The 27322-nt window shown below is 39.3% G+C and overlaps 1 protein-coding gene and 1 non-coding gene across 2 annotated transcripts; both read left to right on the forward strand.

Moving 5' to 3' along the window:
* The first annotated feature begins 380 nt into the window (after positions 1-380).
* On the forward strand, positions 381-26328 carry LOC141596470 (putative jasmonic acid carboxyl methyltransferase 2). Its single transcript, XM_074416647.1, has 5 exons — positions 381-565; positions 1414-1806; positions 3212-3481; positions 4931-5389; positions 26209-26328. The coding sequence occupies exons 1-4, from the start codon at positions 485-487 to the stop codon at positions 5297-5299; spliced, it is 1113 nt and encodes a 370-aa protein (XP_074272748.1). The 5' UTR covers positions 381-484; the 3' UTR covers positions 5300-5389; positions 26209-26328.
* Positions 19155-19261, forward strand: LOC141597671 (small nucleolar RNA R71). The gene has a single exon (XR_012522894.1). It is a non-coding gene; the product is annotated as a small nucleolar RNA R71 (small nucleolar RNA).
* Positions 26329-27322: the final 994 nt, after the last annotated feature.

A 27322-nucleotide genomic window follows, 5' to 3' on the forward strand; every position in this document is an offset into this window, starting at 1 on the left:
CCCGAAAATCCATACACGGATCTGCCAATGTTTTGAAATTTTTGTTACCAATAAGTTTCAATAGTCTATAAATCTAACCCTAGATATATTTCGTTCCTAGTTTCGCCCCTGTATGTTGCTAAGCATTCATCTCAATATTAACAAGACTTTTAACTTTAATTTTAATCATGCATTTACACAAATATCACTATCCACAAAGTTAAACGGACGAGACCTATAAATTACGCACCATGTTTTGTTCTGTTTTCATCGTACAAACCTTGATTAGTTTATATGCATGTGGCCTTAAAACTATTGCATGTCAATTGTCAAGGACATGATAGAATATTGACTACAGACTACAGACTACAGTATACCTTAAAGGTATATATTAGCCTCAACCAAACTAGACAATCACATAAATATTTATTTTCTTATTCTTCCTTCCAATAATTAAATAATAATAAACTTTTGTAATATTTTTTATAATTGTTTAGTTTCGAGGATGACAATGAACATGCTTCAAGTATTTCACATGAATAAAGGTGGAGGGGAGACCAGTTATGCAAAGAACTGTACTATTCAGGTAAAACTTACTTCCTAGTAAAACTGAATTGAAAAAAAAATAAAAATTTATCGTCGAGCAGAGCTAAAGAAGCAATAACTGAATTTTTTTTCTACTTTTTTTTTAGTAAAAATCATGCATAATTCAATAAGTAACGCTTAATTAACCATTCATCTTATATTCATACTTGCTCATTTGATTTCTAGGACCAAAATTCCAAAATTTTGACGTTAAATTAAATATGTTAAGAATTAAGAAAAACTATATATTTACTAGGAAATTTTATACTCAAAAAATTGTTCATATAAATAATAATTCCATACAAAAAGATTATGGTCCAATTTTTTTTTCAAATATTTCAACAACGACGAGAACATTAGAGCCTTAATTAGTTTCAAAATAACTAGTTTAGATCCAGCGCAATAAATGCGCGGTATTTATAGAGTTATTAATATAGACCTTGTGCAATATATGCACAGTATTTATAAAGTTTTACTTTTTAGTATATTATTTATAGAATTAAAATTGAAAATTCACTTATTTTTCATGTTATACTCTCTATTTCCTCTCACAAAGAATATTATATCATATATCCTAATCTCACTCATTAACCTTTTCTTTATCAAATAAATTTACAACCACACGATAGGAACAAAAGTTTAATCCAGACCATTAATAGGTAATGAACCTCCATTTCTCAAAGACAATAGACGAGTTTTAGTGAATTACTCCGTCCTAAAAACCCTAAATAATTATCATTATTTAAATTGTTCTCAGAGAGAAAATCAAATAGATAACATGCAATAGTACTTAACATTTCTGTTAATAACATGCAATAGTACTTAACATTTTCTTTATAATTGACATAGAGCAAGATATTGTCCATCACAAAACCATATGTGGAGGCAGCAATGCATGACTACCTTAACACAGGCATTCCATGGCACACAATTACGATTGCCGAGCTAGGCTGCTCATCGGGACCAACAGCCCTAGACACAGTGACAACGATCATGGACGTGGTCGAAACGAGACAAAAAGTAGCCAATTTTATGGTGTACTTGGTTGATTTGCCGAGTAACGACTTCAATGGGGCGTTTAGTTTTATACCAAGTCTTCAAAAGAGGGTAAGAGAGGAAAAGGGTGTTGGTTTTGGACATTGTTTCATAGCTGGTCTCCCTGGTAACTTTTATGAGAGATTGCTCCCTAATCACTCCTTGCACTTTGTCCACTCTTCTTCTAGCCTTCATTGGCTCTCGCAGGTGGGTGACGTTAACTCATTTTTCTTTGTTTTGTATAACTGTTTTCTTCACAAAGATGTTTTATATTTTTGTATGCTGAATTTCACTAAGATGTTTCACTTTTCATCTTTCTATATAAGTTCTGCTTCTTATACGGAGTAAGATGTAACTTCAAATTATTTCTTTATTTTCATTTTTCTTTACATATTATCTGATTTCATAATATTTTTATAAAATAAATGTTCTATCTTGTTGTTAAGGAGAGAGGCTGAGGGGTCTAACTAGCAGGGGCGGCCCAAAGGCTGTGCAATCCGGTTCACTGCACAAGGGCCCAAAAGAAAATAGGCCCCTAAAATCTAAGTCCAATCCATAACATTAAAGAAAATGACTTTGGCCTTTTCCTCTTTGTGGACTACTCCGTAAAGTCGCTAGTCTACACTCTATAGTATCTTTTGTTTACCAAAAATACACATGCATCCCCAATTCCCATGAGTTCTTTAAATTTATTTATTTAAATTTATTGGCTGAAAGTACACTGTTTTTTTTTACTTTTCTTGGTTCTCAGTTCTTTTGTTATACGAAGCATCTTCATCTTTTTATTTTTTTATTGATATTTATACTTTATATTAAATTATTAATTATTGTGTGGACGATTTTATTGTGTAAAAAGACAAGGCATTTATAACAAATAAACAAATACGAAGTACTTATTTTACAAAAGTGAATCGTCTCATAATATGAAATCGTCTTATTTATATAATTTGCGTTTTATATATGCCTAAAATAAACCGTAGCATCTCCTTTTTTTCCTTTTATTTCATATATCTTAACCTGTCTTTTTTTCTCAAATTCTTGTTTTTTCGGTTACTTCATAAAAATGTACGACGAGTCGACGATGATCAATTATTATGAGCTCGGTGTTAATAATTTTTGTTTAGGACCTCAAGTAAATGGCGATTAATAGTTTTGGGGCCTCCACTTGATAATCGGAACAGGGCCTTCCGAACTCACCGGCCGCCCCTGCTAACTAGGATACACTCGGATAACTAGTGGTTGATCTAATACAATTAAAAGGGTCCGATCAACCCTTTTTAGTGACCTTGACCTTATCCTTACTTAGAATGTCCAAATAATTAAAGATATATTCGAACTCAAAATAAGTAAAACATACTTGTAAATGTTAAGTTGATATTTATATTTGACTCAAATAATATAGTCTTATTTGTCCGATCATTTGTTTACCTATTCTTTTTTTTTTGGTGTTTTATTCATTTGTTTACTTTTTATATTGAAAATGGTTTTGACGAGAAAATTGATTACTCATATCTATCATTGTCTACTTATCCTCTAATGACTAATAAGAATAATTACAAATAATTCTTTCTCTTTTCTGATCTTTGTGCTAAAAATAAACGTAAATTTGCAGGTGCCGATAGGGTTGGATGGTAAAGATGGTCCAAAAAATATGGGAAAGATATATCTATCGGTGACAAGTCCAAGCCATGTGATTGACGCATACAAGTTACAATTTAGAAAGGACTTTTTGTCATTTCTTAAATGTCGTTCACAAGAAGTGGTTTTAGGAGGACGAATGGTTTTGTCATTTATGGGCAAGAGATCTAGTATTTCCAATTATGAAGAAGATTATTTTCCATTGGAGCTCATTGATCGAGCTCTAATGACCATGGTTTCTGAGGTTATTATTCACTAATCACCATGCATACAAATTTCCATTGTTTTAACTTAAAATAAAAACTATATATCAGAAGTCTTAAGTCTAGAGTCAAGAAGACAAAAATATTGTGGCAGATAGGGCTGAGAATCGGTCCAAGACTGAATTGAACCGGACCAAAGACAAAAAATAAAAATTTAGAGGATTGAAGACCGGTCCTAAAACTTTCGGTCTTCGACCGGACCAAACCTTAAATATTTGGTCCGGTCCGGTCCTGTCTTAGACCGAAATGAACTAAAATTAGTTTTTTCACCATTTTGTAAACGACAATTACATTTTAGTTTTGCTAAATAAAATGCATTTAAATAATTAGACGACTCTTTTTATGAAAATCATTGACAATACTAATTTATAATGTCTTTTTAAGATGAAATACTAATTTGATTCATAATATTTTACTATTACGTCATTAAAAACATGAAATTTGGTCCATTCGGTCTGGAGCTAAATTAACCGGTCTTGAACCGGACCGAAGACCTAACCTTGAAAAAGTGAGGACCGAAGACCGGACCAAAATAATTCGGTCTGGGTCTGGTCCAGACCAAATGGTCCGGTCCGGTCCATTTTTCTGGTCCGGACCTTGGAGCACAATTTTCTTTTTAAATAAATTATCTTCTATCTATAATAAATTAAAATATTTTTGTATATCGAATATTTTCCCCTATAATAATGTTAAATAGAGTAAACAAAAATGAAAAATAATTAGTCTCTACAATTTTTTTTAATAAAGTGTTCTATTGTCAAATATAATTAATTTTTAATAAATGTATTTATTGACGATTAATATTTCTTATCAAATAGAAGGTTTTATGTACATAATTGACCAATTAGCACAAGTGTTTCAATAGTTAATTAGTTGGTATAATACTTTGATGTTGAAGGTTCAAATCTTGTTAGAACAATCGGGGGTGGACACCTGCCCCCCTAATTCTGCTCCAGTCAATCATTATACGAGTAATATACTTCCTCGTTTTCAGTCAACTATGTAATTTTATTATGGAAAAGTTTCAAATATTTTACCTCAAATACATTAAGAAATTTAAAAATTATACACGAATGTGATTAGATTGTTTTTACAAAATTAAATATTAAATACTTTTGTAAAGTAATATAAGAATAAAAATAAATGCAATTAAATTTTTTCTTAGAGACCACACAAGATTAATAAAAAGGAAAAAGGATAAACAACGGGCAACTCATTCATAATAGGTCTCATGAGAGACCGTTATATACCAATTACCAAACGAAAATTAAGTAAAAATATAAAATAGTTTATGACACGACTTAACTACATTTCTTTCATCCTTTGTAAAAGTTATCTTATCTTAATCCATGATAAACAAGTGACTATTTAAGTAAATACGTAATTGATTAGTGAAATATTTAAGTAAAGTGTTATTATGCATGATGTAGGGACTTGTAGAAGAAGAGAAGTTGGATTCTTTGAATGTACCATTGTATGCACCATCCCTTGAAGAAGTTAAACTACTAATAGAAGAAGAAACGTCGTTTTATGGAGATCATTTCGCAGCGATTGAAGTCGAGTGGGATGGAGGGAGCGGAATCGAACAAGAGTTAAATTCATTTGAAGGACGACTTACAAGAGGAGAAACAATAGCTAAGATGCATAGAGCCGTGATAGAGTCGATGCTAGAACACCATTTTGGGGAAGACATTATGGATGAACTTTTTTATAGGTATGCTAAGATTTGGGATGCTCATCTTTTATCCAATGAGAACTCTAAATTGACCATTTTGGTCATTTCCTTGATAAGAATTTGATGTTTTAACCAAATCCATGTCATTTTTGGCTAAGTGGTAATTAAACCAAAGAACATGCTCTCTTGGCAAATAGCCAAAATAGTAAGGCATGTGTGAAGATGAGCATCCTCCATTGTTGATCATTAGTAAGCTTATAAGAATGTTGTTAGAGAGAGTTTGTTATAGAGAGAAGTAAGAGAGAGAAGTTGTTATGTATTGAATGAATAGAATAATTTATTACAATCTGTTAATCGTTGCTTATATACTAGTGATGTAACTACCTTCTAACTAACACTTGCTTACATCATTATATGTTCATATTCCTCCCTCAAGCTGGATTACAATTCTGAAGTTGTAATCCAAGCTTGGTACTTAGAAAATTATGCTGTTGGGAGCCTAATGCCTTTGTCAGTAAATCTGCTAGCTGCATTCCTGTTCGAACATGTTAGGGAACCAGAAATCCTTCTTGTAATTTATCTCGAACATAGTGACAGTCGATATCTAAGTGTTTTGTTCGCTCATGAAAGATAGGATTCTGAGCAATGTGTTGTGCGGCTTTGTTATCGCAGAAAAGAGGAATGGGTTTTGGTATACTGACTTGCAAATCAGATAAAAGGTTGTCAATCCACACCATCTCACTTGTAGTAAAAGACATGCTGCGGTATTCAGCCTCTGTTGAACTCTTTCTAACCATCTTTTGCTTTTTAGTTTTCCAGGAAACGAGGGACTTCCCATGAATATGCAATACCCACTTAGAGATCTTGCTGAAAACGCACATTGACCCCAGTCTGAGTCACTATATGCAGTAACAGTTAAGGGAGTGTTTGCAGGATAGTACAAACCAGAATTCATTGTTTTCTTCAAATACCTGACCACATGTATTGCTGCCTGCATGTGTGGCACTCTTGGTTGTTGAAGAAATTGACTCAAATGCTGTGTAGAGTAAGAGATGTCTGGCCGTGTCATATTTAGGTACAGTAATCTACCTATAAGTCATCTGTAACGTTCTGGATCAGGGAAAATTTCTCCTGAATCAGTAGAGAGTTTCAATCCTCGTGCCATTGGAAAGTCTGCAGGTATGCAATCTTCCATCTGTGATGGTATCAAGCTATACCTCGCAAGTGCACGATTTTATCGTTGTACACTATTAAGGGTCGATCCCACAAGGAGCTAGGAAGACTACTATTCGTTTTAACTCTATCGTTTAGCTAAGTCGGCAATAACGGGGGAAGGTTATACTAGAACTACTAACAACAAGAGAAATCAAACTGAATTAGGAATAGATGAAAGAGCAAGATAAAATAAAAAGATGTAAATCAAATAGATTAAAAACCTAAGACTCGGTTATTCCCAAAAAAATCGTAATCCCACACAATTAAATCTCTAGGCTAATCATAAGAGTAGCTAGGTGAGGAGGTGACGGCTCTAATTCGCCTAAGACCCCCCTCTCGGGTTCGAAATAAGACACTAGTACTACCCAACAACCCCCCTCTCGGGTTCGAAGGTCGGAATCCCTAACTCAATACCCGACTACCCCAAAAACATGCATTTTCCCAAGGTAGTCCAATATTTGCTAAGGTCGTTAAGCCCCATCAATTTCCGGGTCATCCCACTCCCTCTCTCGAGGGTCGATTTCAAACGCTAGTTTAGAGGTGTCCTACCCCGGTTCTCCCTTTCGGTCTCAACCAAGGTTATTAACAATAGGGTCAAGTCTCGGGTATCCAAATCACAACCTAACTAACTCTCGTTGGTGGTCAAGGGTCGTAAGTCAACACTACCCAAAAGTCAACCCATAAACCAAATCAATCCTCCAAACTACCCTCACCAATTTCCCCAAATAATTAGCCTTTATGAGATTCAATTAGTGAAATTACTCATGTTGGGTCAAACCGAGCCCTAGTAGAAGACTACTCACTAATCATGGTCCTAATTGCAAAATAAACAATAAAGATGGAAACTTTGGTCATAAACATGGTGAGAAGATAAATCTTACTACTAAACATGCAACAATCCAACAATAGTTGTAAAGAAAGATGATTTAATCTAATAACAAGGTTGATTAAACTAAAAGACACAATCTTTAACCCAATCAACTCAAAGATTAAGTCTTTGAGGACAACTATCCAAGGATGAACAAATGAAAGAGAAACAAAGGAAAGATGAACAATGAAAAGATGAACAATGATGAAAATAACAACAAACAAACAACAACAACAATTTTAACATAAACAATCAAACAAACATGAAGGAAGAACAAAATGTAAACAAATGAAAATAGGGAGAGAATTAATACCAACTCAATAGCAAAAGAGGAATATGGATAGAAATAATAAAGAAGGAGAACCTTCAATCTTCTTACAAACCCAAATTCAATTACTAATTAATTGAAGAACTTCTCTAATTAAGGAAAGATTAACAAAGAGATTAACAAAGTTTTAAACTTGAAAGGGTAAATATTCTGGATCTAGGGTTGTGTGTACAAAAGGGTTTAAGAGGGGGTATTTATAGGCTTGTAGAAGATTAGGAAGAAAAGAGGAAGAAAAGAGAAAAAAGCCCAAATCTCGCAGCTGCTGCGTTTTGCCGGTGCACCGGCTGCCGGTGCTCCAACCGGCAAAACCGCGCAAGGAATTAAAATATCTGGCATTTGTGTTTTGCCGGTGGGCCGGCTGCCGGCCTGCCGGCAAAACACCTTCTTCAGGAGTTCTTCTTCTTCTTTGGGGTGTGTAATACCGGTTGACCGGCTGCCGGTGCTCCTACCGGCAGCGAGGTTAAGCTTGTTTTTCACCAAATTCTTCAATTAAATCCTCTAGCTGTGTTCTACCGGTAGGCAGCTGCCGGCCCTGCCAAAAACACGATCTTGACTTTTCTTCAACTTCTTAAGTAATTCTCGGGGTGTGTTGCGGTGGCTAGCCCATTGCCGGTCTCCGGCGAGAACACAATGTTTACCATTTCTTCACCTCTTCTTCATGTAAAGGCAATGGGGTGCCTTTCTTGCCCCAATTCCTCTATAGTTGGATCGTTTCCTACAAAAGGATACACAAGGTAACAAGTACGGGCATTGGGCATAAAATGCAAGGAAAAACACCCGAAACCGACTCGATACGAGTCGGTATGCATAAAAGAAAGAGGGGAATTAGAAGTAAATTAATCGTATATCAAACCTCCCCACACTTAAACCTTACTCGTCCCCGAGTAAGTCCCAAAACCAAATGTACAAAGCATTATTATGATAGATATGGAGAGTGGATGCACAATATAAGCATCACTCAACTAAACTACTACTTAAGCCGATCGAGTATTAGCGCACTCAATGCCCCTTCAACTCGCAATTTGACACTCATGAGGGGAGAGTGCCCTATTGCAAGGCAAGTTGGGTCTTGCTACAAAAATTTCGACGCATTCATCAAGAAAGCACGTAATCAACAAATAGAATGCATCTAACAAAATGATCCACTTTCCTCATCTAAGTGGCCGAATTTTTCAAATAACAAAACACGGTCTTGGTCGGGAGTACCGTCTCAGAAGTGCCAATTGAGGTGCCAACCCCCTAAATGTGACAAAAGCAACCCTTGTGTGACCAATGCTCAAGAAACAAATTCAAGAGCGGGGTAAGGGGAAATAGGACAAAACCGCCGAGAATTACAAAGCCGACACAAGATTCGACCAAAGGACCCATGACTAAGGGGACCAAGGCAACGACATCCTCACGATTTTCACTCGTCACTCAATGAAAGAACAAGGTGATTTTTGTGACAAATAGTTACCAAAATCACTCGACTAACTCAACTAGCGAAAACGTGCCCGCAATCTAATGTGTAAGATCGTCCTATGTCCAATGAAATGCAACAATGGTAGAATGCACACGAAATGAAGTAAGGGTTAAAACGGGGCTAAGGAGAAGGTCGAAACGGGATTGGTGCAAGCACCGTTTGGACATGTGGAGCTCAAATCAAGAATTGTCGACACATCACATCCCATCTCTTATTGCAACACATGAGACACGTCTATGCCCTAACATAGCAATGATGACCAAAACTATGCAAAAATTGCACAAACCCAACTCAAGTAGGAAAAATTTGACAAAACTCCTTTTATTTCAACAAATGGTAACGTCTACACCGTAACAACGACTCGATTTCCCAAGCCATGCAAAAAATGTGTAAACCCGACTCATCTTTGGAAAAACATCAATTTGCCCTTTTATTTAGCAACGGCTTTTTCTACCCCTTTAAATGATGAGTAGGGGTGTTGCTTGCCTTTTTCTTTTTTCTTGACAACAAACAAATATATACAACACAACTCATTTTTTTTTTATTTTTCATGACTTTTTCACTTTTCTATTTTGTTTTTCATTTCTTTTTCAAAACCTCTTATTTATATATAATGCCAAATCATACCAAATTCCGACCCAAATGGATATGTATACTATCCATCACTATGCCCCAAATCACCTCCTACAACACAACTACAAAAACCGACCAATTCTTGATTAAGGAAGGGTGGTTATGGGATTGTAGCTATTTAGGTGGGTTTGCCAAATGAAAAGGCTAAGCTCAAAGGGGGTGAATCAAAAAGGGAAACAATGTAGGGGGGAAAACAAGGCTATTTAGCTATGTGAGGCTCATAAAAACTGATTTTTGCTTCATATCATGCGCACAAAAATGTAATGCAATTTCATGGTCTAAGGACAATGCGGCACACTTATGCGTAATGATGTGACACGCCTCGCGAGGAGACCTACTCTCGAACCTAGATGAGGGCGGGGTATGAATGTACCCACCCTAGGAGGCTCTACCCTTACCTTTGAGTAGCTAAGTCGAGCCAAAGGTCTAGTCTACGGCCCTAGGTCTCACAAGATCGGTCCAAACTCATTGGTCAAGCCCTCCTTCCTCGGCTAACTAAGAGGCCACGGGTGCGAGTCACGAGGAGGGGAAAGGCACAATTGGGCACATTAGCTCATCATGGGGGTACTTGGTTCCCTTCCTTGACCATGTTGTTCCTTAAAAGTTTATATACAAACTCAATGCAAAAAGAAAGAAATGCAACATATATTTACATGTGAACAAATGCATGCGGAAATTTAAACAAACAAGAAATGAAACGTGCAACAAATTGGCTAATCCTCGCAGCACATCAACACCAAAAATCCAAACGGTCTCCCAAGGAGACACCCAAAGCAACAAAATTCCCATTCTCCTTCAAAATATCCAAGATACCAAAAAGAAAGAATAGTAAAAGGAGCAAGAGGTAGGAAGGATTATACCAAGCGGTCTTCTAGCTCCTTTTTGCCTCAAGTGGTCAATGTGCCATGCCAAAGGTTAGACAAAACAACATATATATACAATGCAAATTTTTTGAATTTTTCAGAAATTTTTCAATTTTTAGGCATTTTATCTAATTATAAGCATTTACAGATATAAACAAATATTCACAAGAGTGGATATTTCCCTCCCCACACTTGAGATGTACATTGTCCTCAATGGACAAAAGCATAGGGAGTGAATAAGAAAAAGAAAGGAACATATTTTTTATAATTTTTTTGATTTTTGAAAGGGAAAATAACATATTTTTGTGATTTTTGGTTTTGAAAAATTAAAAAGACATATTTTTGTTAATTTTTGATATAAGAACTCCCTCCCCACACTTATTTATTTACATTGCTTCCAAATGGAAATAAATGTGGAGGAAATTTAAATTAAAAGACATGTTTTTGTTTTTTTTTAGGCCCTCCCCACACTTATTTATAGACATGGGTGGGCAAGTTAGTGAAATAAAATAACATGTTTTTGGTGGTTTTTATCATTTTTTCAATTTTTAGTTGGTTTTTTTTTTTTTTTTGAAAATGCAATGCATGCTCTATTCTATATGCAAAATTTAAATGACAATGCAAGTTATGCTAAGTGAATGCAATTACTAAATGTGACAATATATTACAAAATTGAAATCTAATGCAATCCTATATGAATGCAACTAAATGAATTATCAACTAAATGCATGCGAAAAATTAAACGTGAAGGAGAGAATTTGGATAAAAGGGAGAGATCGTACTTGTCATTTGGATTGAATAAGAGGAGCATACCAAAGGCTTTGGATTGAAAAGGGAGGATAATAAGCCATCAACTCGGGGACTAAGACCCCATCTCATCATCATCATCTTCATCATTGTTATCTCCGGTATTAAAGTCGGAGCTTTGAATCAAATCCTCGGGGTTGAAGGTGAAATTACCTCCACTACCGCCGACACCCGGGAAACCTCCCGTGAAATCGCCACTCATGTCCATGACGCCGTTATCTCCTCCCGTGAAACCACCACCGGATCCCGATGCACCAGCATCACTAGCAAAATAGGGCCGAACTCCCCTTAACCATTGGGCATCATGGCCCTCCGGACGATGCTCGGGCCTAGGGGAAAAACGGGGGCCGCAAAGTAGTCCGGTTGGAGGTTAAGACCTCCGTGGACTATACTCCCATCCGCTCTCGGGTATTTCCCATCGGGCCAAGTGAAGTAAGAGGGGTGAGGGTCCTCATAGCCCACGTAATCCCGTCGACAAAAATCATCGTAGATGGGATAAGTACCGGTAGCTTGATCATAGTATATCCGGTCCAACTTTCTCCCCAAAATGTCCCTCTCACTAGCGGCTTTCGCCGTGGCAACGTCCATCTTCTCCATCCACTCGGTGAGAGATGGTGGTAAGGGAGGATAAGAAGGTTGGCCCGAGGAGGACTCCCCTTGTTGAAATTGCCAAGGTGGTGGTTGGTGGGTTTGAGGTGCGGTGTAATGTAGGGAGGAGGGAGTGTCGCTTCTACGGTCTCTCGAATAAACACGAGGAATATTAGGAGGAGGTTGGTCGGTGGGTGGATCCGCTTCAATATCAAGGAGATAGAAATCCTTGTCCTTTTCAATTTTTATAGCGGTAACATTTGGAAGCCGGATTGAGTTCTTGTGATTAATTTGCCAATATTCATGGCCATCAAGGGGGTTTACTTTGAGCCACTCAAGCTTGGTAGTCAAGTAGTGCTTTGTCAAGTGAGTCTCCCCGGGTATCCAATTCATCGTAGAAAGGTCTACCGGACGGTCCATATTGCGGGCAATTCGGGTGATCATGCCACCCACATGTATCGGGACTTTTTGCCCCGGAGAACTCGCTATCTTTGAAAGGTGAAGGGCTAGGTAGTGAGCCACATTAATTCGGAAAGGGGTGGGTTTTGTGAACAAGTAGGACCCCAAAATTTCAAGTTCATGGGTCCTAAACACCCATGGCTCATCCACCGCAAGAACGGTGCAACCCATACATCTATGCCACACCCGAATGACGGGGTTGTGGCAACTTATCGCGGGCCTTTTCGCACCAACTTTATCATCAAGGCCCGAAATTGCTTTCCAAACACGGGAATAGTGAAAATCAGCGGGAGGGGTATGTGACGGCGCATTTTCCAGCCCGAAAATGGTAGCCAACCGACCCAAAGTGATGTTGTGTTCCCGGTTCATGAGTCTAAAGCTAAGAGTAGCCACCATGTTTGATTGCCGGTGTTTTGCAATCTTAAGACTGCTAAAAAATTCCCAAGTAATACGGGGGTAAGTGTACTCATGCATGGTAAATATTCCTCTCATGCCACACCCCGTAAATAAAGCCTCCGTCTCCCTAGCAATCCCAAGGGTTGACAAAGACGGATGATGAAGAAACTTAGTTGGGGTGAGGGGACGATTTTTGAAGAGAATAAACTTACCCTTCTGAGTTGGTGTGGCAAACTCGACCGTAGGGAAGTCCGGATCGGGGGTCGTATCACTTGCGGCTCTAGCAATCAACTCCGCTTGATCCCTTGCTATATCCGCTCTTGTTCTTCTTGCGGCCATCTTGATGATTGGAGTAGATTGGTGAAGGTTGGTGGAAGTTTGATTGAGTTTTGATGGAGTTAGGGTTGAAAAAGGGGGAAAATAATGGAGGAGTGAAGGAGGAAGAAAGAGGAAATGAAATGAGGAAATGAGGGTTTCTCGTGTTTTAATTGTGTTTTGCGGGTGCGTTTTGCCGGTTGGCGAACCGGCAACCGATCTACCGGTAAAACGCACTTCCCTTTTTCCTATTTTTCGAATTTCTCTCCTCAGATTTTTGACCTCGCTGCCGGTGGACCAACAGGCTGCCGGTCCACCGGCAAATCACTCCTCTCAATTAATTTTCCCAAATACTAGGTGTGTTATACCGGTGAGCCGGCTGCCGGCCTACCGGCAAAACACACTCCTCACTCAAAAATCAACTTCCCAGCTTCAATGCATGAGTGTCTTGCCGGTGAGCCGGCTGCCGGCCTACCGGCAAAACACTCCTCTTCACCAATATTCAAAATCTTCTAAGTCAGCATGCGTGTTTTGCCGGTGGGCCGGCTGCCGGCCTGCCGGCAAAACACACTCCTCATCATCAGTTCTTCGTTTTTCAGCTTTGCCAGGTGTGTTCTGCCGGTGAGCCGGCTGCCGGCCTACCGGCAAAACACACCATTACTTCAATTTTTCAGCAAATAAGTTTGGCCTCGCTACCGGTGGACCAACCGGCTGCCGGTCCACCGGCAAAACACAACACACAGCTATTTTTCGTTGTGTTCTTCCAATTTGCTCAATTTTTCTTCAACTCGGGATTCGAGCTTTTTCATTGACCCCGGGATTCTTGTTTTCCACAACTACTCCGACGCATGATGTCGGGATTTCGGGTCAACGAAAATAATGCTTGTGTTCTTCAAAAGTGACCTCCGTCACCAATCCAAATAGACAAAATACGACTCCAAATCTCTCACTACTAGTCTAGAATGCAAGCTATATACAAAGATGCATGGGTTGCCTCCCACGAAGCGCCCTTGTTTTATGTCGTAGGCTCGACGGAGTTATGAATAACAATCAATAATTTGGAAGATAGGTGGCGATGGAGCTCACATTCTTGATGATAGGGGTTCTGGCAACGTAGTGCTTGAGCCTTTGCCCGTTCACCTTGAAGGATTGATCTCCATCGGATATTTCAATAGCGCCATGTGGATAGACTCGGACCACGGTGAAGGGTCCCGACCACTTAGACTTGAGCTTCCCTGCAAACAACTTGAACCTTGAGTTAAAGAGGAGGACCAACTCTCCCTCCTTGAACTCTCTCCGAATGATGGCCTTGTCATGGAATCTTTTGGTCCTCTCCTTATACAATCTAGAGCTCTCATAAGCCTCTAGCCTAAATTCTTCAAGCTCATTGATGTCAAGTAGTCGCTTCTCTCCGGCGCTCTTCAAGTCAAAGTTAAGGAGGCGGATTGCCCAATGCGCCTTGTGCTCCAACTCGACCGGCAAATGACAAGGCTTCCCGTACACCAACCGGAACGGTGAAGTTCCTATTGGTGTTTTGAAAGCGGTCCGGTAAGCCCACAATGCATCATTGAGCTTGGTTGACCAATCTTTCCTTGACCGGCTCACGGTCTTTTCAAGGATCATCTTGATCTCGCGGTTAGAGATTTCGGCTTGGCCGTTAGCTTGTGGGTGATAGGCAAGACTCCGCCTATGTTGCACCCCATGTTTCTTAAGTAGAGCATCAAGAGTCCTTTCCCGAAAATGAGTTCCACGGTCACTAATCACAATTCTTGGAACCCCAAACCGTGGGAATATGATCGTCTCCATGAGTTTGGTTACTGATTTTGCGTCACAAGTCTTTGTTGGAATGGCTTCAACCCATTTGCTCACGTAGTCCACCGCTACAAGGATATACTCATTCCCATTTGATGAGGGGAAAGGGCCTTGATAGTCAATGCCCCATACATCGAATACCTCCACTTCAAGTATGTAGTTCATTGGCATTTCATGCCTCTTTGAAATGTTACCACTTCTTTGGCATTTGTCACACCCCTTGACGTAGGTCGCCACATCATGAAAGAGGGAAGGCCAAAAGAATCCACATTGGAGTACCCTTGCGGCGGTTTTTCGTGAACTACCATGCCCTCCACTTGGCATGTCATGGCAATGAGAGATTATGGGTTGTACTTCTTCGTTTGGGATGCATCTTCTAATAATCCCATCCGCACAAGACTTGTAGAGGCATGGTTCTTCCCAAAAATATTGCTTAAGATCGTGAAAGAATTTCTTCTTCTTATGGGAGTCATAACCATGTGGGATGACCCCGGATACCAAGTAATTGACATAATCCGCGTACCAAGGGACATCCATCAAAGCAAGTGCGAATAATTGATCATCCGGCAAGGAGTCATCAATTGGAAATCCATCCTTACCCTTGACATGGAGTAGCCGAGAAAGATGATCGGCTACCACGTTTTCTACACCTTTCTTGTCTCGAATTTCAATATCAAACTCTTGTAGCAAAAGTATCCACCGAATCAAGCGTGGTTTTGACTCCTTCTTGATTAGCAAGTGCCTCAACGCCGTGTGATCGGTGTGCACAATTACCTTAGAGCCCACCAAATAAGAACGAAACTTGTTCATGGCATATATGACCGCCAAAAGCTCCTTTTCGGTGGTGGTGTAGTGTGATTGAGCTTCATCCAAGGTCTTGCTTGCATAATATATGGCATGAAGTTTACCATTCTTCTTTTGTCCAAGCACCGCTCCCACCGCTACATCACTAGCATCGCACATCAACTCAAAAGGTTCTCCCCAAGTGGGAGGTTGCATAATTGGAGCGGTGATGAGAGCTTCCTTCAACCTATTGAAAGCATCCAAACACTCATTAGTAAATTCAAATGGCACATCTTTTCCAAGCAACAATGTTAAAGGTCGGGCAATCAAAGAAAAATCCTTGATAAATCTCCGGTAGAAACCGGCATGCCCAAGAAAACTTCTTACTCCTTTGACATTAGTGGGAGGGGGTAAAGTTTTAATCACTTCTATCTTGGCTTGATCAACTTCCAAGCCTTTACTTGACACTACATGACCCAAAACAACCCCAGATGTCACCATAAAGTGACATTTCTCCCAATTCAAGACTAGACCGCTCTCTTGACATCTTTTCAAGACCTTACCCAAATTAGCTAGACATCCATCAAATGAGGTGCCTACGATGGAGAAATCGTCCATAAACACCTCCATGATATTCTCAACATATTCGAAAAATATAGCTAGCATGCATCTTTGAAATGTGGCCGGCGCATTGCAAAGCCCAAAGGGCATGCGCCTATAAGCAAAGGTTCCAAACGGGCACGTGAAGGTGGTCTTTTCTTGGTCATTAGGGTGAATCGGGATTTGGAAAAATCCCGAAAATCCATCAAGGTAGCAAAAATGAGAGTGTTGGGCAAGTCTTTCCAACATTTGGTCAAGGAAAGGGAGGGGGAAATGGTCTTTCCTAGTTGCCTTGTTGAGGCGTCTATAGTCTATACACATTCTCCACCCGGTTGTGACCCTTGTTGGAATTAGCTCATTCTTGTCATTGGTGACTACCGTGACCTCGCCCTTCTTTGGCATAACATGCACCGGGCTCACCCATGCACTATCGGAGATAGGGTAAATTATGCTTGCATCATAGAGCTTCAACACCTCCTTCCTAACCACTTCTTTCATAGCGGGGTTAAGGCGGCGTTGAGGCTCAATGCTCTCATCCTCCAAGTGAATGCGATGGGTGCAAAAAGAAGGGCTAATCCCCTTAATATCATCAATTGAGTACCCAATGACATCCTTGTACTTTCTCACAACATCAAGTAACTTTTGAAGTTCGGTGTCATTGAGTGCACTATTGACAATAATAGGGTAAGTGTCATTAGGGCCAAGGAAAGCATGTTTAAGAGTAGAGGGAAGAGGTTTCAACTCCACTTGAGGAGGCGTAGATCTCTCCTCCTTTTTACCATCTCCTCTCAAGCTTTCAAATTCTTTGTCCGGGTCTTCTTCAATTGTTGCTTCCATAGCTAAAGCATACTCCCGGTGCTCCTTGCAATCTTTTACCTTGCCCTCAAGGAACCCTTGCAAACCCTTGTCTTCATCAAACTTCTTCATATCAACCCACTCTTCTACCACATCAATCATATAACAAGACTTTTCTTCCGAAGGCTCTTTCATAACCTTGTTCAAGGAGAATTCAACCTTATCTTCACCCACTTGTAAAGAAAGCTTCCCATTCTTCACATCAATCATGGCACCCCCCGTAGAAAGGCAAGGGCGCCCCAATATGATGGGAATATTTGAGTCTTCGGGGATGTCCATAACATAGAAATCACATGGGAATGCAAGTTTCCCCACCTTGAGTGGGACATCCTCCACAAGACCAATTGGGTATCTTACCGACCTATCCGCAAGTTGGAGAGAAACCCTTGTTGGTGAAAGCTCATAACCTTTCAATTTCTTGAAAATTTTGAGGGGCATAAGACTAATGCTTGCCCCCAAATCACACAAAGCCCTCTCAATGTGCACGGTCCCAATCTTACAAGGTATGGAAAAGCTCCCCGGGTCTTCAAGCTTTTGAGGAGCCTCATTCATGAGAATTGCACTACACTCCTTGGATAAGTTCACCGTAGTTGTCGGGCTCAAAGAGTTTTTGTTTGAGATGAGTTCCTTCAAAAACTTTCCATAGCTTGGAATCTCCTTTACGGCATCAATGAAAGGCATGGTGATGTTGATACCCTTCATCATGTCAATGAACTTCCCATACTTTTGTTCAAGTTTGGCTCTTGCCAACCTTTGTGGAAAAGGAATTGGTGGCACATAAGTTCTTACAACTTGTTGTTGAGGCTCTTCAACCACCTTTGTTGGTTCATCAATCACTCTTGGAGTTTCCACAACAACTTCCACGAGTTCATCTTCTCCCTCCTTTTCTTCAATTACCTTAGGAGGTTCAACCACAACTTGAGGTTCAATGACATTACTCGGTCTACTAGTCTTCCTTTTCTTGATAAATTCCATGTCTTCCAAATCTCTACCACTCCTCAAGTGGATAGCATTCATGGTTTTCGGATTTTCCTCAGTTTTACCCGGGAATTTCCCTTGGGAGGCTTGTAGTTGGCTCATTTGGGTGGCCAATTGGGAGATTTGGTTGTCCGTCATCCTTTGAGAAGCTTGCATTTGGGTCCTAAGTTGGTTGATGGATGAGGTTGTCTCGTCATGTTTTTGAGTGGAATGGTTGATGAATTGTGTTTGAGTATTGACAAGTTGGTTTTGGGAAGTCATCAATTGTTCCATCATGAGTTCCAAGCTTGACTTTGGTTGGGTGTTTTGTTGGAAAAGTTGGGTGGTTTGTTGGAAAGGTTGGGTGGTTTGTTGGAAAGGTTGGGTGGTTGGTGGGTTAAGTGATTGAAATTGTTGTCTTGGTTGGAAGGTTCTTCCTTGGAAACCCGGTGGACCTTGATTGAATGTTGTGTTTTATTTTGGAGCTTGAAAGTTTGGTTGTTGTGACTTTTGTTGGAAGGTTGGGTTTTGGACATTTTGAGAGCCATAGGAGAAGTTTGGGTGGGCTCTCATTCCGGGGTGATATTGGTTGTTGTTAAATGCTTGCTTGGCCGGACTAGACTCCCATATCCCGTTCACTTGCTCCATACAATTGCCATCTCCAACCACCAAAGGACACTCATTGGGGGGGGGGGGGGGTGTCCTTGGTCTCCACAAAGCTCACAACTATAGACTTGGTTCCTCATAGAAGAATTGCTAGATGTTTTGCTTGAGCTCATCAAGGCAACTTGTTGCTTAAGCTCTTCTATCATCTCTTTTACTTCAACATTATTGGCCGATTCGACCGTTGACTTCCCTTTCCTCTTATGTCTATCATTGTTCCAATGAAAGGTACGAGAAGCCATTTCTTCAATAAGCTCTTTCGCCGTCTTGTGATCTATCTTATCCAATGCTCCCTTCCCCGAGCCGGAATCAAGGTTCATCTTCATCTCATTGTTTAACCCTTCATAGAAATTGTTGATGAGCTCATCATCCCCAATACCGTGGTGAGGACATAGCCTTTGGAGGCCCTTGTACCTCTCCCATGCTTCATAAAGGGTCTCATCTTCTTGTTGGGTGAAGCCTTGGAGCTCACTCTTGATTCTTGCGGTTCGTTGGGGTGGGAAATACTTGTTTAGGAAAGCCTTAGAGACATCGTCCCAAGTCCGAAGAGAGTCAGGTTCACAACTTTTAAGCCATTCCTTGGCACTTCCCCTCAAAGAGTAAGGGAAAAGCCTAAGGCGTACGGCATCCTCCGTCACTCCATTGGCCATGAACATGTCACAACTATCCAAGAACTCGTTGAGATGCTCGTTGGGGTTTTCGGTGGATCCCCCTCCGAATTGGTTCCCTTGGACAAGTTGTAGCAAGGTGGCTTTCACATCAAAATTGTTGGCTTGAATAGGTGGCTTGACAATACTCGGATTCACCACCTTTTTCGGAGCCAAGTTATCTCTCATAGGAACCACGGCCATTGTTACTTCCGTTTCCGGTGTTGCAAAAGGATTTTCGAAAGTTTCAAAGACCCGTGGTTCTTCTCGAAGGTTCTCAATTACTGAATTTTCTTGAGGAATCGGTGTTTCTATTAGCCCTCTTCTACGGAGTGAATTTAGTCTTCTCGCGGTTGCTTCGATCTCGTGGTCAATCGGGCGTATTGGTTGACCTCTTCGAGCTCTCCTAACCATGCAAAAAGTCCTACACACTTAAGAGAGGGATTAGTAACAAAAGACTTAGTCTAAACAAGAACGAAAACAATTAATATCTAGCCGAACTCCCCGGCAACGGCGCCAAAAACTTGATGGTATCAAGCTATACCTCGCAAGTGCACGATTTTATCGTTGTACACTATTAAGGGTCGATCCCACAAGGAGCTAGAAAGACTACTAATCGTTTTAACTCTATCGTTTAGCTAAGTCGGCAATAACGGGGGAAGGTTATACTAGAACTACTAACAACAAGAGAAATCAAACTGAATTAGGAATAGATGAAAGAGCAAGATAAAATGAAAAGATGTAAATCAAATAGATTAAAAACCTAAGACTCGGTTCTTCCCAAACAATTCGTAATCCCACACAATTAAATCTCTAGGCTAATCATAAGAGTAGCTAGGTGAGGAGGTGACGGCTCTAATTCGCCTAAGACCCCCCTCTCGGGTTCGAAGGTCGGAATCCCTAACTTAATACTCGACTACCCCAAAAACATGCATTTTCCCAAGGTAGTCCAATATTTGCTAAGGTCGTTAAGCCCCATCAATTTCCGGGTCATCCCACTCCCTCTCTCGAGGGTCGATTTCAAACGCTAGTTTAGAGGTGTCCTACCCCGGTTCTCCCTTTCGGTCTCAACCAAGGTTAACAATAGGGTCAAGTCTCGGGTATCCAAATCACAACCTAACCAACTCTCGTTGGTGGTCAAGGGTCGTAAGTCAACACTACCCAAAAGTCAACCCATAAACCAAATCAATCCTCCAAACTACCCTCACCAATTTCCCCAAATAATTAGCCTTTATGAGATTCAATTAGTGAAATTACTCATTTGGGTCAAACCGAGCCCTAGTAGAAGACTACTCACTAATCATGGTCCTAATTGCAAAATAAACAATAAAGATGGAAACTTTGGTCATAAACATGGTGAGAAGATAAATCTTACTACTAAACATGCAACAATCCAACAATAGTTGTAAAGAAAGATGATTTAATCTAATAACAAGGTTGATTAAACTAAAAGACACAATCTTTAACCCAATCAACTCAAAGATTAAGTCTTTGAGGACAACTATCCAAGGATGAACAAATGAAAGAGAAACAAAGGAAAGATGAACAATGATGAAAATAACAACAAACAAACAACAACAACAATTTTAACATAAACAATCAAACAAACATGAAGGAAGGAAGAACAAAATGTAAACAAATGAAAATAGGGAGAGAATTAATACCAACTCAATAGCAAAAGAGGAATTTGGATAGAAATAATAAAGAAGGAGAACCTTCAATCTTCTTACAAACCCAAATTCAATTACTAATTAATTGAAGAACTTCTCTAATTAAGGAAAGATTAACAAAGAGATTAACAAAGTTTTAAACTTGAAAGGGTAAATATTCTGGATCTAGGGTTGTGTGTACAAAAGGGTTTAAGAGGGGGTATTTATAGGCTTGTACAAGATTAGGAAGAAAAGAGGAAGAAAAGAGAGAAAAGCCCAAATCTCGCTGCTGCTGCGTTTTGCCGGTGCACCGGCTGCCGGTGCTCCAACCGGCAAAACCGCGCAAGGAATTAAAATATCGGCATTTGTGTTTTGCGGTGGGCGGCCTGCCGGCCTGCCGGCAAAACACCTTCTTCAGACTTCTTCTTCTTCTTTGGGGTGTGTAATACCGGTTGACCATTGCCAGGTGCTCCTACCCAAGCGAGGTCAAGCTTGTTTTTCACCAAATTCTTCAATTAAATCCTCTAGTTTGTGTTCTACGGGTGGGCGGCTGCCGGCCTGCCAAAGCCAAAAAACACAGTCTTGACTTTTCTTCAACTTCTTAAGTAATTCTCGGGGTGTGTTTCTGCGGTGGCTAGACCCATTTCACGGTCTGCCGTGAGAACACAATGTTTACCATTTCTTCACCTCTTCTTCATGTAAAGGCAATGGGGTGCCTTTCTTGCCCCAATTCCTCTATACTTGGATCGTTTCCTACAAAAGGATACACAAGGTAACAAGTACGGGCATTGGGCACAAAATGCAAGGAAAAACACCCGAAACCGACTCGATACGAGTCGGTATGCATAAAAGAAAGAGGGGAATTAGAAGTAAATTAATCGTATATCAATCTGCATATCCTTGATAATGTCTAGTGTATACTTTCTCTGATTCAAGAGCAAACCAGATGCATTTCTTGCAATTTCTAGACCCAGAAAATACCTTATTTTGCTCAGATCCTTAATTGTGAATGCCTTATCAAGACCCAACTTGATGCTGTCAATTTCCTCAATTGATTCTCCTGTCAATAGTACATCATCAACATAGACAAGTGCTATGATGAACTTCTTTGTCACTGGATGCATCCTAGTAAACAGAGAATAGTCATGTTTTGATTGAACAAAACCCTGATTTTGTAAGAACTTGGTTAATTCTATGTTCCACTGACGGGAAGCTTGCTTTAAACCATAGAGAGATCTCTTTAGCTTACACACTTGACCAGGTTTTGCTATGGTGTAACCTTCTGGTGGAGTCATATAGACTTCCTCCTCCAAATAGCCATGTAAAAAAGCGTTGTTAATGTCTAATTGATAGAGTGGCCATCCTTTTGAAGCTGCCAAAGCAAGAAGTACTCTAACTGTTGCAAACTTAGCAACGGGAGAGAAGGTATGAACATAATCCTTGTATTTAACTTGATTGAAACCCTTAGCCACTAGCCTTGCTTTGAAACGTTCTACTGAACCATCTGCTCGATGTTTTACTTTGTATACCCACTTTGAGCCAATAGCTTTATGTCCTGCTGGCAGAGTAGTGAGGGTCCAGGTTTCATTTTGTTCTAGTGCCTGCAACTCTTTATCCATGGCTTCTAACCATCTCTGATCTTTCTGTGCTTGTAAAAAAGTAGTAGGTTCAACTTCATTGATAACTTTTGACAATGAGTTGACATATTCTTCAGAAAACTCCACCATACTGTCCAAAATAGAAGCATGGAGAGCATTAGAAGTATATTGCACAACTTGAGAGGCATTCTTTTGTGCAGGTACTCTCTGAGGACAATAATAACCCTTCAGTCTTGTGGACAATTGTGTTGGCCTAGAAGACTGCCTAGGTGGTGTCCTAGTCTGAACTGTCATTCTCTGTTGGTTAGCAACAGCTGGTTGCTGCTTAGTAGTGCCTGCAGATGTTCTTTGTTGGTTAGCAGTGTCAGTTTCAGGTGTTACCCTAGCATTGAGCTGCATATTTCCTGTGGAAATAGGATCATCCTGATGAAATAAATCCACCAAATCATTACTGGTATAACCTAAATCCTCTGAAGAAGTAGCAGCATTAGTTTTAAAAGGAAATATCTCTTCTTGAAAAATAACATCCCTGGCTACAAATGTTTTGTGATCCTGTAGGTCATACAATTTGTAACCTTTTTGGCCAAATGGGTAGCCAATGAACACACACTTCCTACCCTTGGGTCCAAATTTATCTTTGTGTGAGAGAGGCATGGGTGCATAGCACAAACATCCTAAGACTCTCAACTCATCATAAGTTGCTGGTTTCCCAAAAAGGACTTCAAATGGTGTTTTCCAGCCTAGTATAGAGGTTGGCATCTTGTTAATCAAATATGTGGCAGCCAATACACACTCACCCCATAATTTTATTGGCAAATTAGCATGAATTTTATAGCTCTTGCTGTTTCAATTAAATGCCTGTGCTTTCTTTCCACACGGCCATTTTGTTGTGGTCTTCCCACAATGCTTCTTTGCAGAACAATACCCTTCTCATTAAACAAATCATAACATTGTTCTTGTAAGAATTCTGACCCATTATCACTTCTAAATGTCTTGACCTTGCCTTTGAATTGTGTTTCAACATAGGCAAGAAAATTTTTGATTAAATTGGCCACCTGAAACTTGTTTTGGAACATATATATCCAAGTAACCCTTGAATGATCATCAAGGATGGTAAGGAAGTATTTAGCTCCTGTTATTGTAGGAGTTTTGTAAGGATCTCATAGATCCATATGAACTAGATCAAACAATCCCTGAGCATAGGAATTACTTCTATTGAAAGGCAACATATGCAGTTTAGACAAAAGACATGTGCCACAATTAAACTTCTTCATTGATCCCACTGTCAAAGGTTTTACATGCTGCAGCTTATCAAAGGAACCATGTCCTAACCTAGAATGAAAAAGTTCAAGGTTACATTCAGCATTACAAGCATTAGAATCAGACAAATGGCTTGACTGTCCAAGAGCTCTTGAGTCTTGTACTCTTGAGACTTTATTCTTTATTTCCAAATCTAGGGCAAACCAGTAAAGGCCTCTTTTCTTTATAGCCATGCCAAGCCTTTCCTTACTGATAAGGTCCTGGAACACACAATGTTCAGATGTAAATAAGACATTCATGGGAGTTTGCTGAATCAATTTGCTTACTGATCGCAAATTTTGTTTAAAATCTGGAACCACTAATACATCCTTCAAATGAACAGCAGATGTTAGCTTGATATCACCCACTGTATTTACCAACTTTATGGACCCATCAGGAAGACCAATAACTACAGGCTTAGTCAAGGACCTAACATTGGTAAGTATGTCCATTTTTGACGTCATATGGTCTGAGGCACCTGTGTCAACTATCCAATCTAATTGACCATATGTTTGTGCAACTGTAAATGCCTCAGAATACAAGTCAGTACCTGCAAAGTTTACTGAAGAGTCTTCAGCAGATGACTTGTCTGACATGGCTTTGTACACCTGCTGTATGACATTCTGAACAATGCCAGTCACCACAGCAGTGTCAACTCCCATCATGTTTGAACACCCTGCAGTAGGAACAGTTGAACCACCTGCAGTAGGAACATCAAGTGGATTATCAGTTTGCATAACTTCAGCATTATTAGCTCTCATATGGTAGACATTGGTCCTCCCACCAGAACCAGAATGCCTGCCACCACCCCTGCCATTTTTGTTTGCAAGATGCCTGATTCTTTGATAGCAACCTGATATTGGGTGTCCCTTCTTGCCACAGTAATCACAGGGCTTCTGATGAAAGCACTCAGCATCAGTATGGCCCCCCTTTCTGACAACCATTACAGAACTTAGGTGGTTTATCTTGAGTCACATCATGCCTTTGACGCTTCCAATCACCCTGATGAGCATCATTAGATCTCATGGAAGCATAAGCATTCACTTCAGTAGGTACCATAGTATGTTCAGAGATTTCTCTTTGTTTTTCAATCTTCTGTAACAAGCCTAAGGCCTTATTCAGAGGTGGTAAAGCATCCATAGACAAGACAGTGGTCTTAACAGTATCGTAACCATTATTGAGTCCCATCAAGAATTGTATAAGTTTTGAATTATTCTCCCTTTCAAGAATCCTTTTTAACAATTGACAGGTACAACTAGTCATTGCACCACATGTCCAGTATGGTATGGGATCTAACTCATCAAGACTTTCCCAAGTTGTTTTCATCTTGCTATAGTATTCTACCAAACTAGCATTTTCCTGAGAAATACGTCCCAAATCTTTCTTTAAGGAGTAAATTTCTAGACTGTTGACCCGACCATACCTATCTAACAACTCAAGCCACATTTCCTTAGCATTAGCAGCATACTTCAAAGTTTCACCAATTTCAGGTTCTACAGAATTTGTAATCCAACGCATGATCAAAAGATCACACCTCCTCCATTGATGATATGTGTTAGCTGTTTGAGCAGGTGCTCTACAAGTACCGTCAATAAAACCTTCTTTATTTTTGGCAACTAGAGCATTATAAACTTCTCGTTTCCATTGAAGAAAACTATTATTTCCATTGAATTTAATGTCAGTCAATTTCAATGTCGGCTGATCAGTGTTAGAAATGTATAACGGATCATCAAGAACAGCATAAGGAGCAACAGCAGAAGTACTAGTATCAGATGACATGATTGCACAAAGATGAAGCTAAAGCAATCAAGAAAAGTTGAAGATAGTAGAGAATAACGAGCAAGAATCACATAAAAATGATCAACAATCGAAGAATTTTGCGGAAGCGAAAGAAAAAAAGAGATCGAGAAGAATAATTCTCACAAACTGATGAACAAAATCAGCAAATAAAACCAGGATCAACACCAGAATTAACCAGAATAAACCAGAATCAATCCCCCGGTTCGTCTGATACCATGTGAAGATGAGCATCCTCCATTGTTGATCATTAGTAAGCTTATAAGAATGTTGTTAGAGAGAGTTTGTTATAGAGAGAAGTAAGAGAGAGAAGTTGTTATGTATTGAATGAATAGAATAATTTATTATAATCTGTTAATCGTTGCTTATATATTAGTGATGTAACTACCTTCTAACTAACACTTGCTTACATCATTATTACATCATTATATGTTCATAGCATGAACTTGTGTGTCTTAGTCACTAATAAGTTGTATAATTATGGTGTGTAGAATACACTGTATATTATACTCCCTCTGTTCTAGTCATTTATTATCCTATTTTATTTTGGGATGTTTTAGTTAATTGTTGTCCTTTCTATTTTAAGAATAAATTTGATGAGCAATTTGATCATTCACACTCAATTTGGTCGATCCACTTGTCATTTATTAATTGGTCCCCTCCTCTTTCCTTGATCTTTGTGACAAAATCCAATGACAACAATTGAACAGAACCGAGGGAGTAAATAACTTGTTCTTGTTTCATAAAATTTATGGGGCTTTTATGTGTATTTGTACGTTTGACGACAATGTATAACTTTGTCAAGGAAAAGATGATCATCACGATAATGTCTTTGTTTGATGTACTAGTGGAGGAGGAAATTAATGGAACACAATACTAACATTTTTTTTTATGACAACCACTATTTTGACTTTATTTTTATATTATAGGTGATTCATTGATTATATTGACATGATTTTTATTTTTATATATTTATTTACCATAAAAAAATATTATTTCAAATAATAACACATGTTACCGATATTTTATTATTAATAATCCACCTAAATTATTACTCCATTTTTTCATTTATAATCTTATCTAGCAATTATGGTTTATACATCGTAAATACATTATGATGATGCGTAGCATAATGTATATGGGTTTTTACTAGTTCAAAAAACCTAATAAATTTGGCTCCATAAATTTCAAATACTCGGTATTTGATTATTTAAAATTACGCCGTCGTCAAATACTAAAGGCATCTAGTATTATGTACGCATTTGTAAGACTCAAAAATTATGAGATGATTACGACAAAGATTTTCATATAATCAATACACAAAAAATTATATTTGCATATAACTCGAAAAATATGAGATGCTTAATTATGACAAGGTCCTTTATATAACATGTGGAACAGGGCCTCGGAATTCTATTGGCCGCTCCTGCTATACACGTGGCCTCTTTAGCATTTGACCCCGGGATTGCACAACTGCCGCTACTTTGATGTAGGGGAAGAAGCAGATAAGAACAATTAAGATCGTTGTCAAATTTTTTTCCCGAAAATAAAGT

Source organism: Silene latifolia, chromosome 8 (assembly GCF_048544455.1).
Source record: "Silene latifolia isolate original U9 population chromosome 8, ASM4854445v1, whole genome shotgun sequence".
NCBI classification, from domain to species: domain Eukaryota; kingdom Viridiplantae; phylum Streptophyta; class Magnoliopsida; order Caryophyllales; family Caryophyllaceae; genus Silene; species Silene latifolia.